This window comes from Patiria miniata, unplaced genomic scaffold, assembly GCF_015706575.1.
Source record: "Patiria miniata isolate m_02_andy unplaced genomic scaffold, ASM1570657v1 HiC_scaffold_7, whole genome shotgun sequence".
In the NCBI taxonomy this organism is placed as follows: Eukaryota; Metazoa; Echinodermata; class Asteroidea; order Valvatida; family Asterinidae; genus Patiria; species Patiria miniata.
This window is the reverse complement of record NW_024037074.1, coordinates 41,172,313-41,184,439: the sequence shown is the minus strand read 5'-3', so window position 1 is coordinate 41,184,439 and position 12,127 is coordinate 41,172,313. Positions and strand designations below refer to the sequence as shown.

General features: G+C 40.7%; 1 protein-coding gene across 1 annotated transcript; it reads right to left on the bottom strand.

Moving 5' to 3' along the window:
- Positions 1-3,315: 3,315 nt before the first annotated feature.
- On the bottom strand, positions 3,316-12,007 carry LOC119745309 (DNA repair protein XRCC3-like). The gene is made up of 6 exons (XM_038221587.1): positions 11,910-12,007; positions 11,069-11,206; positions 8,581-8,793; positions 6,914-7,059; positions 5,481-5,693; positions 3,316-3,768 (listed from the first exon to the last, which is right to left on the bottom strand). The coding sequence occupies exons 1-6, from the start codon at positions 11,989-11,991 to the stop codon at positions 3,475-3,477; spliced, it is 1,086 nt and encodes a 361-aa protein (XP_038077515.1). The 5' UTR covers positions 11,992-12,007; the 3' UTR covers positions 3,316-3,474.
- Positions 12,008-12,127: the final 120 nt, after the last annotated feature.

Genomic DNA, 12,127 nt, shown 5'->3' with positions numbered 1-12,127 from the left:
ACCGCAGATATGAATAATTCATTACCAAATCGGAAAAGGGTTAACTTTCAGGGGGGGGGGGGGGGGGGGGGGGGGACTGAACACAAATGAAAGGGGGAATTTGTTGATTTGTAAATATTTATCAGAGGCTTGCCCTTAATTTTCAACTGAAACAGATCAAAACAAGTTTAGGCCTATCCTCCTGGTTTTCCTTTTAACTTTAGGGAATACGGAAGGTATTGTGTTATAGGATTGGCAGTTGTACAATCATTCATTGTCTGTTAAATCAAGCTACTTCCAAACTTGATTTAAAAAAAAATACATGTACTAAAATGAAAATGGCATATGACACATGCAATAGACTGCAGATTACAAAAAAAGAGCTACATATGGACCTTTTAAAATTGATTTCTCAATTGATCTGTTATATGACGCGTGTGTGAAATGTCATTTAGGTGAACATTTGTTGAAAATGTTCACTGTATATGCTCAACAAATTCGATTTTGTTTTTGTTTTTTTGTCCTTACTGAATTTTCAACTTGTATTATTTTTGAATGAGAAATACTATTTATAATAATAATTATTATTATAATTTTTTTTTTTTGGTGGGGGCATCTGCAACCAATGAAAAGTTTTTATTTTGTGTTGCCTATTGCTTTTGCTTCACAAGCAGATCAGCCCTGGAGCAGACTGGTTCCTGATTCCTAATTTATCTATTTTGATAGGAGGTGGTAACTAGTCTACACACATTTGTAAAGAAGTTTCATAACTTAAGTTTGGCCAATTTTCTTGTTCGATGTCTCATTCGAGTCAATTTTGTGTTGCTTGGAAAGTAGCAATGTAAAAATAATGTATATTTTCGGGGTAATATTCGAAAATTTCATGGACAGTATATACATCTTTAATAACAACCATCTTAGCCTGTAGGGTGGGTGGGTAGGGAGGGTCAAATCGCACTATAATCAATTACAATTGGCACACACATGTCATTGTTGTTACATTTGTATAAATTATTATTATTGCAACAACCACTGGAGCACACACACTTGGTGCCTTTTTCCAAATTGCGGAAGTTGACATTGAGAAAAAAATCTTTATCTCAAAAGATTGTTCTAAATGGGCTTAGGATTGAACACAGATGGTCACACGTTTCTTTTAAGGCCAATTGAGGATAGTGATAAGAGTTTCAATAAGTCTTCCAGCAGATTTCCATAACACCAGAGAAACAACGTAAACTTTTTGGACTTATTGTATTCAACTTTTTATTGGCCCAAATAATATACAAATGTACACCTCCTAGAAAATCAGGAAATATTTAAACAGGCAAGAAAAAGCAATTCCTCAGGTTTAATTTTTAAGCTGTTCAACAAGGTATTAAATATTTAATGCATAAATATACAAATTCTGGTTGAACAAAAACAATTGGTATAGGTGGGATATACATTTGTCACCTTAATTAGAAAACAGCATAAAGCAAACATTTACATACATAGAAGAGTAATTTCAAACCTTCAAAAAGATTCAGTCAGTATGGCATATTTTACAGTTCAATCATTTCTCAAGAGCACTGGTTTACTTACATATAAATGAAAACTACAGCTGAACTGAACTGAAAAAAATTCTGTCTGAAAGTGTCCTTTAAGATTTGTTAACAGTTTGTGTGATTCAGAATGATTGTATTTCCAAATCAATAATCTTAGAAACAAAAGACAACATAAATTGTACAAGTAAGAGGAAGATGCCCTTTATTCATCCCCAAAATAATAAATAAATAAATAAAAATTGTACGATATTGAAAATTTGAAACAAACATTGATTCATTTCCTCTCCGATGGAGGGGCATTTAAAATTTTGCCACTAACATTTAAATGAAAGTTGTCAATGAACTTGAAGCAGATGAAATAGAAAACAATTATTTTTGTTTTATTTATTTTGACAACATCCAACACTGCAAGCACCAGAACAGAATGGATAAGACTCAATAGAAGATGTGGAAGGAAATTACACTTTTAGTCATGTTAGTGGTGCGAAGAAAACCCCAGAATGATATTCTAAGGGACAACCCACAGACTCGGGCAGGGGCTGAAAACCCAATCCACATATTGGCCCAGGCGGGATTCAAACCCGGGTCACAGCGGTGGAAGGCGAAGGCGAGGAAAGTACCGCTACGCCAACCCGATCCCCTGTGATTTAAAAAATGTTGAAAGTGGTAATTTGGAGGAAACTTGACCCAATCACAGTTGTGAAAATGCATTGCTTGTGTGCTATAATTTATCTAGTAATAGTTGATAACTGGGAGACTTTTCTGGAGACTAATTTTTCGGAAGGTGGGTCAAATGTACAAATTATCCAGGCGATCAAACAGGGAACTACATATCCAACCATGATGGGATTGGATGTGGGGAAATTATAGACTTTGTGCATAAGTACCCCTTCAATGGGGAGAGTTGGAGGAGACCATTGAGAGGGGCATTTGAAAACGTTGCCGATGACGCCTGAGGCGCACGCGAAGACGTCACAGGGTCGTGCACATGCAGATTAAAAGCTTTTTGTTCATTTCCAATAATAGCACCACTCAAAATCCAAAGGAGAACTTTCAATACCTAACCTGTTGAAGTTTCAGCTCAGTGGATAGTACACTTTTTGTGAGTGAAAAACCATGCACGATCTTTTGATCACGAAATATGATTTCGTTACAGTAACTCTTTATTTCCAATGATCAGTCAATTGACTGATCATTGGAAACCACTACATTTTTAAATTTCGCCTAAATGAGAGCAATAATGAATAATGAATAATTTCACAGTGGTATAGTAACAGTAGCACCTTTAATCCAAATATGTTTTTGTTAAAAATTCTTTAGGTTACTTTTGGGATACATGCAAATGATCCTATGTGCCTTTAAAGGTTATGTACAACATTTGCTTTTGCTGCAATTTTCAGAAATGGACGGATATAGAGTATTTTATAGCAAATATTGTTACACTGACCTGTTTAAAGTTTTGTGTTCATAGACGCTGGAAAAACCAAGAAGACAAATGCTGCTTTTGTAGTATGGTTCCCTAACCCTACTTCAGACGAAATGGAGCAGTTTATAGATTGTCAGGTCAGGGAATTAGCTGGCTTACACCCATTCATGGATGTTTAACCGATTGCAAACAAAATGTGGACTAACTAAATTTGGTAAATTGGGGGCAATAAATAAAAAAAAAGTAAATTTGTTTCCAACAATGATTGGCCGACCATCGTTGGAAATTCATACAAAAATTCCACCTTTCTTGAAAATGACAGCACACCAGGTGCCATGATTTCACAGGATGCTTGAGACTATTATTCTCTTACAGTCAAGTAAGGTAGTTTATAAAAATTTGGTATTTTTTTTTATGTTTGCAAATGTTGTCTGCTACCTTTAAGTAAGTCGAGTGTAGCAAACAAGTACGTGTACGCAAAGTGATTACAACGCGCCATCTACTGTTCATGGACGGCATGCCTTGTCACCTCAAGCCTCGGACACCAGCTGCCTCCACCACAAAATAACAGGTGTCGTTTGGCAGGTGTGGAGCAAAGACCACCTCCATGGACCTGACTGGTACTTCATCCGTCCCTGCCTGGGTCTGCGTTGCGTCTTCTGGCCGAGGCGGGCACACTGCATCACCGGAAGAGAGTTTGTAAGCAGTCCGGCCGAGCATGAGACGGGTTTGGATCAGGTTGGACCAGGCCAGGCCCAGAGCCGGGATGAGTTGTCGCTGGTTGGGGTTGAGGCTGCCGCTACTCATGTTAGCAGTGACCTGCATCAAGCAAGTAAGAATCATTGTATTTTAAGAATCATTGAATTTTACAAGCTGTAGTGGTAACGTGATGAAAATGAAAAATCAGTTTCACCGTTCGCGTGGAGACTTGACTTGTTGCCTACACACATATCATGGAAGTACTTGAAACAAGCAGCGCCAGACTAATGCACATGTGACAGCGAGTCGGTTAGTCAGTCAGTCAGGTATAAAGATGACTATCCGCTCTGTTCACAAGTACCCCCTCACCGGCAAAGAAAGTACAGTTGGGGGTGACCGACCGATGCCATCTTGCCTGACTACAATTCGTTTGCCGCGAAGTGCGGCCACTGCGTGTACATAGTACAAATCCCCTGGTGTACGTGCATCACACACAAGGAACGGTGTGCGTCAACCAGCGAAATGTCCCGCCCATGGGACGTTGTTGCTAGGTAAAAGGGCGCCCTCTTTCGTTGGCGCACGGAGCCCATGGGCTGGCCCCTCTGGAACCAGAGTCTCTCACGAGCCAGTGCTCAAACCGGCATTTATTGCTTGTTTCCTATCCCTCAATACGAAACAACTGGGAACATGTTTTTTCCATCTTGGGTGGGATACAACCGAATGCTGGTCCCCATTTGTACTCCCGGCAGGAGAGAGGCAAGTGGGGTTAGAGTGGCTTGCCCAAGGACACAACACATTGCCAGATGTGTCACTTCATTCGTGCACCCAAAATGCCAGATGAGTCAGATTGCGGTGCGACCAACGATATGCAATGGCTGTTTTGCCACGAGTTGTTTTTGTCAACTGATGTGACTTGTCAACATGAACTTACTGAGACTCCGTAAGTGGTTTGCTCCAGTTGCAGAGGTTATTAAATACAATGGTTGTGGAATTATGAAGCAGACTGATGTATAATGTCTAGTTTAACTGACAAGAATACGCGGATGTAGGCTATATTAAGCCGTTAATCAAGTAATGGTTGATTTGTGACTGACTTGTGCCTGCATGCTAATATCACAATACAAACAATACAAAATTGAGCTTAGGTAGAACGTCATAAAAAAAACTCACGGTGCTAGCTTCCTACAGTACACTGCAATACAGGGTGAGTAAAAAAAAATGAACCCCAAATGTTGGGACCATTGTTTCAATGAAGTTCTGCATGTTACACTTTCAAAATCTAGGATATTAAAGCCCAATTCATAAGCCTTCTTTAAGTACAAGAATCATTCAAATCACTCATGTACTTAAGTTACGGAATTTTAAACACAACTACCGTTTTAAGGTTCTGTCCACGGATCACAAAAAAGTTCAGTGTTCTTTCGCAAAACGAAAACAAATCAAATAGGGCTGTGTGTGAATTGTTTTCGTTTTGCTGAAGGAACGCACACCATTTTTGTGATCCATGGGCAGAACTTTAAAACGATGGTTGTCTTTAAAATTCCGTAACTTGAAAAGTACATGAGTGATTTGAATGATTCTTGTACTAAAAGAAAGCTTATGAATTGGGCTTTCATGTCCTAGATTGTGAAAGTGCTACATGTAGAACTTCAATACAATAATAGTCCTGACATTTGGGTTTCGTTTTTTTTACTCACCATGTATGCTCGGCAGTCGATAACTGGCGATGCGACCAACCTTGAAAGGACAGTCCCAAACAGTTGACTAATCCAACCATTGTCAGGAAGCATCCGCTAATCATAGTCTTGAACCAACATTGCTGTCAGCCTTACCTGATTGACACAGATCACTGGCACATGATGGAGCCTGCTCAGTCGGTGCAGCTGGGCACCCAGACTCTGCAGGCGCTTGGCTCTCTTGGCAGCCTCCCCTGGGCTGAACTCACAGCGGAAGAGGGCAGCTACGGAGTCCACGACGATCAGTTTGACTTGACTCTGCTTCAGGAGGAGGGGGATGCGGTACTGGATACAGTGAACAAGCTGATCCTGTCAAAGTAGGAAAGCAAAACAATGTGAGAGGATTTTCACTCACCCTAGGCAGTTAGGATGAACAGGAACAATCCACCTCAAAGTTTCATACGAGTGTTCCAAGAGACTCAGCTTTTGGAATCTACATGCTATCTACATGTACATCGATTTTTTGCTTGTTATATATTGTCTTCTGATCAAGTCAGCCTTGCCCCTCAGTTACATGTACTTTACGGGTGAATGCACAAATAGACAGGGGGTAGCTCAAGGTTCACCTAAATGTTTTACAGGTTTTTTCGGGCACCTCGGGCTTACTGCTTGTTTAATTTTGCATTCTTCCTTCATGCAATATTTAATCAGGTCAGGATGGGACACATTAGGTCAGGACAGGTCAGGTTGGGTCAAGTCAGCTCAGGTTATGTCAGCTCGGGGCAGGTCAGGTCAGGTCAAATGGATTGGGTTGGGTTAGATCAGATTATATTGGTACAGGTCAGGTCAGTTCAGGCCAGGCCAGATCAGATTGGTACAGGTCAGGCCAGGTCAGGTCAGGTTGGTCAGGGCAGGTCAGATCAGGTCAGGTCGGATTGGTACAGGTCAGGTCAGGTCAGTTCAGGTGAGTTCAGGTTGGTCAGGGCAGGTCAGATCAGCTCAGGTCAGGTCATGTCGGATTGGTACAGGTCAGGTCAGGTCAGGTCAGGTCAGGTGAGTTCAGGTTGGTCAGGGCAGGTCAGATCAGCTCAGGTCAGGTCATGTCGGATTGGTACAGGTCAGGTCAGTTCAGGTGAGTTCAGGTTGGTCAGGGCAGGTCAGATCAGCTCAGGTCGGATTGGTACAGGTCAGGTCAGGTCAGTTCAGGTGAGTTCAGGTTGGTCAGGGCAGGTCAGATCAGCTCAGGTCAGGTCATGTCGGATTGGTACAGGTCAGGTGAGTTCAGGTGAGTTCAGGTTGGTCAGGGCAGGTCAGATCAGCTCAGGTCAGGTCATGTCGGATTGGTACAGGTCAGGTCAGGTCAGGTGAGTTCAGGTGAATTCAGGTTGGTCAGGGCAGGTCAGATCAGCTCAGGTCAGGTCATGTCGGATTGGTACAGGTCAGGTCAGTTCAGGTGAGTTCAGGTTTGTCAGGGCAGGGCAGATCAGATCAGCTCAGGTCAGGTTAGGTCAGATTGGTACAGGTCAGGTCAAGTCAGATTGGCCATGGTTGGTCAGGTAAGTGAAAAGCGCCTGAAATTCCTGGCTTACTATTTCTGAAAGGTGCTCAATGAAGATGTTGTCGCCAAGTTTCAGTTGTCGACATTCTGTGGCGTCTAATTTTTTCTGGAAGTTCTGAATGAGCTGATGCAATCTCTTACTTGGGAAAACATCCTCGGTACAAATATACACAGCCCCTGAAAAAAAGAAAAAGACATATGTCATATGTGAGATTTGGTACATAATATTTTTTATTGCATTAAAATTTTACAATATGACTCTCTGGCTCCATCAAATTCATATTTCTGAAGGATTGACCAACCTGACCTTATCAAACCCCGCTCCAGTCAATTTCATTGTTCAACTTTTCAAAAAGTGTTATAATTCACCTAGTCAGTTTCCTTTTGTGGTTCATTGGAGAATTTGTAATAAAAAGCAGTATCCTCTCTGAGTGATCCCCATTTGTCATTTCCCAGCTCTGCATCGTGACTTTGTGAAGAAGCGTCCGGGATAGGACGTGAAACCGTCACAAGTTTAAATAGTAAGTCCAGTTGACTAGATTATATTATTTCAGTGTAATATTCAACTACCTGGATGATTGAAAACATTCATCAATATATCGTGACTTTGGGTGTGTTCCCTGGCTGCATGGCATATACGGGTTTATGGCTTCTGACTAGCACAGCTCTAACAAAAATAGTGACAAATTGGGGAACCGCCAACATAGGGCTGGATAGCTCAGTTGGTAGAACACCGGAACGGTAATCCGGAGGTTGCAGGTTCAAACCCCGCTCCAGTCAATTTCTTTGTTCAACTTTTCAAAAATTGTTATAATTCACCTAGTCAGTTTCCCATTGCAGTTGAGGGTTGAGAAAGTGAGAGCCCAGGCTTTACATAGGCTTGAAGAATGTTTCTTGAAAATAATGTACTAGATCTGAGTCATTGGCTTCCTGCAAAGTGGTGATTCTAGAAGACTAAGGAAGATCTCCAGAAAAAATACCCGTTGATGTAGGGTTAATCAATGTTTAATTCAGCAAATTCTGTTTCAGGAAAAGCACCCACGTGTGGCAGTAAACTACAGGCATGCAACTGGAAAGTCACAAAAAAGAGGAAGTTCAAAGCTTTCCAATACTTTGTACAGTGTTTTTCTATTTCAATGGCACACATTGGAAGTGAAAAAAGAGGAAATCAGCTGATCTGAGGAAAAGTTGCATGCCTGAAACTAGCCTCAGGTCGACCTGCGATTTACTTGTGCCGTGAAAGAACCGTCGGCATCAAGCACAAAAGAAAAGCTCAGGTCACAAAACTGAGAAATCGTGTGTTTGTGGAACAAGCGGCATCTCGACAAAAGAATAATTGCAAACATGCTCACGTCACCCACGACGATTCACAATAACATTAGATGATCCGAACACGTGCACGATGTCGTAACTTTACACCAGTTGACTGCGTTTGATTCCTGCCCATTGGGAACACGTTCCATCATGGCGCAGAAGTTGAAATTTTTCTACTCTTGCAACATGATTATTTTGGGGGTGCTAACTGATGTCGATCGTCTTAATATTGTCGCAGTTACACTCAGGTGGCAAAAAAATTGGCGGCTGAAATGTTCACAATGGTTGAAGCTCAGGCGCAGCTTGATGCTGAAAAGGCAGTTGCCGAATGTTCTGCGTTATCACAAGGTTGACCTGAGGGTGACTAAAGGATGCTTTACTGACCTCCAGCTAGGCCTCCATTTTCGGTTGATCTCTGTACGCTCAGACACAGCTGCATGCATAGTTGGGTCTTTCCAGCGGCACTCTCGCCAGCAATCTCCGTGATGCCAGGCGTCAGGATCCCTCCTCTCAGGAAGCCATCCAGTACCTCACAGCCTGTACGAAGGCACGACACTCGCAGGGATTGGTGGCAGGTGCCATGGTACAACTCAAGAGCTGCAGAGGGTGAGAAACATGATTAAGGAATGGGACATATTATGGACATATTACGTATTTATGAAAACAAAAATGATATTATAATAGTTTATGCGGTACCCGCTGCTATATACATCAGATTCGAACCAGCCAACCAATCCCGTTAGCTCGGTGGTCGAGTGGTAAGACATCTGCACTAGAAAGCAGGAGGTCGTGGGTTCGAGTCCCACCCAAGTGATTTTTTCCAACTTTCACTCAGGAGGTAACACACCGAGTACACAGTGTTTAAACGTCGGTGAAGGGCAAAACCTAATTTGATTTACATCACGCCGGCGTAAAATTTCATCTTGTAACTGATATTTTTCATGTCAAATGTCATACTGAAAGTGCTTGCTAAGTTAGTGACTTAGTTTGGCAATGTGCATGTGACAGTTTAAAATTGTGCTAATTCTTTTGTCTGAGCAGATTTTTGTCATGTTTTCACCCTTTTGTAAAGTGTTCCATACAATTCAACTATATGGGCCCCAGTTTTCACTGAGCTAGTGAAAGTGAATTCATTGAATCAGAAAGAAAGTATTCATTTGCAGGTATCACTTCAACAAAACACACTGGGGAGTGTGGCCTAGTGGTTAGGGTTTGTGACTCGTGATCAGAGGGTCAGGGATTCGAATCCAGCCGCTGGCCATATGTTGTGTCCTTGGGCAAGCCACTTCACCACCACTTGCCTCTCTCCACCCAGGAGTATAAATGGGTGCCAGCATTAGGTGGGGAGTAACCTGAGATGGACTGGCATCCCATCCAGGGGGAGTAGAAATATTCTCAGTCGTTTCATGATACTGAAGATAAACAGGAGATAAACACCGGCCTGATGGGCCACATTGGCTCGTGACAGACTGTATTATTTCTTTTACTTATTTCTACAAAAAGATTCCTTTGGCAGTAAAAAAAAACTTTACCAAGGAGTACCCATGGGGTACTTTATTGGTTAAAGGGAATGTACATCATTGGCTTTTGCTGTAATTTTCAGAAATGAACCATTTGAGGGGTAAGTATAATAGATCAAATATTTTTACACTGACAAGTTTGAAGTTTTGTGTTCGAAAATGCTGGAAAGACCAAGAAAAACAAAACTGTTCAAGTAGTCTGGTTCCCTGACTCCACTAAAGATAAAATGGATCCATTTATAGATGCCAGAAAATTGTAAGGTAAGGAAACCAGTCTAGCTGGCCTGCACCCGTTCATGAACATGTAACCAACAGCAAACAAAATTTGGACTGAACAAAATGGTAAATTTGGTGCAGTAGTTGAAAAATAGTTTTTCCAACGGTGGTCGGCCGACCACCGTTGGAAATGTAGACAAAAATACCATTTTCTTGGAAAATGACCTCACACCAGGTGCCATAATTTTACAGGATGCTTTAGACTGTCATTTACCAACATCCTAGTAAGGTATTTTGTAAAAACTTGGTAGTTTTATTTTTAGATTTTTGCAAATGTTGTATATTGTAACTTTTCTAAAGTTGTTTTATCCAAGACAACTTAGGAAAAATACAGGATTTTTGAAAGAAAGAAGTTTACTTCAAACCCCACAGCACTATAAGACACTAATGCATCACTACTATTTCACGGAGGTCCCAAGTGTTCAAGTAACAAAGAATGTATAACTACTGTGGGGTTTTTTTGGTAAGCACCAGTTTTTTTGTAACTAAATTGTGAGACAACCTGTAATGTGATATTTGGGATCAGACAGAGATCTGGAGTGCTCTGAAACGTGCAAAACTAAATCAGGCCCACTTTACTCACAGTTTAGTCAGCAAATTTCTCAAAAAATGCCACTGGGGCAAAGAAAATGTCCTCAGTATTTTACCAACCAAGTTTGCAGACTCAATTCAATTTTTAAAGGAGACTTTTCTTCAATATTTTGCACATGAGAGGGAAGTCAAGTGATTTCAAAATGGGGCTAAATACTACACTGGTACATGTCCAACCATGGTCCAAATGTTTTAAAGACTGACCTCTTCATTCAGTGTCAATAGTCTGGTGGCTTGACTATAAAGAAATGTGTAGTAAATTGAGATTAGTTCCCGCTTCATGCCACATGTTTCTTAAATTCTTTTGGCATGGTTGATTGATGCAGTACTGAAGCTGTGTTGGACTGGTTGTTTTAGGTGCCAGTCTATTTTCTTGTATTACATGTTTTCAATACCTTAAGTTTTGGGACTCTCATACACAGTATTGAGAGTCCCAAATTTTTGGACTAATATCACAATATCCAGGACAACAGCAGGAAGTATACCAGTGGCAGATGGGTTGGTGTAGACTTTCTCAGAGACAGTGTGCAGCAGTGTTCTGACGTCGTTAGCAGGCAGCTTCGTACGTCGTCCCAGGTCAGCTGAAGACAAGCTCAGAATGGTAGAGAAGGATGCAAAGTTGACTGGGATAGTCAAGAAAAAACAAAGTATTAATGGTTTCCAAATTTCAAAAACAAAAAGCTTCTTACATGTCTTGCAAGTACTTTGTTAAATTTGATTACTTAATCTTCGTTAAAACATAATTGTCGTATCATAACTAATTTTTAAATTAGGTATAAATTTCACACTTTATATATTTTAAGTTTTAAAAGGGAAGTATGAACAATGATGCTTTTTAATGAATTGGAAATGTAACGTTAGGCCTATTTTATTTATAAAGTGTGAGATGATGCAAAAAAATCCCCCAAAACTGTTTCCTTAATATCCTACCTAGCCCCATTGCCAAGTTGGTAGAGCACTGGCACGGTGTTCCGGAGGTCGCAGGTTCAAACCCTGTTAATTCTTTGTTCGGAAAGAATGTTGCAACCTGACGCTGCTTTTTTCTTCATATATTATATCAATGAAGGTCAGTAAGTGCAAAATGAATCTGGGACTGAGAAATATTTCCAATTTTGTTAGGAAATTATCTTGACTCTCCATAGACTTTGTACACAACCGCTGAAGTAGCGTCAGATTGCAACATTCTTTCCCTTTGTTCAATTAATATTATAATTAAGTTGTACCGGGATCCTAAGCTAACTAAGGCAAGGCTTAATTAATAATGCAAATTAGTTCCTAAAATGAATTTATCAACAATTCCGGCCCCCACTTCCACTATTTACAAACCTTTTTTACAAGCTGCTAAAATTCTTGGATTCAATTCTAGATCGTCCATTTCTGCGTCATAATTTCTCCTGTCTGTAATCATGAACAAATTTATGGCTAATTAACTGATTAAGTTAGCAGCTGCAGCTAACTTTTATAGAACTTAGTTCTGTCACTAAATTCACCAGTGTTCACTGTTCATGTTTGCCTCCCTCCGAAACGAATGATCAATATAGCGC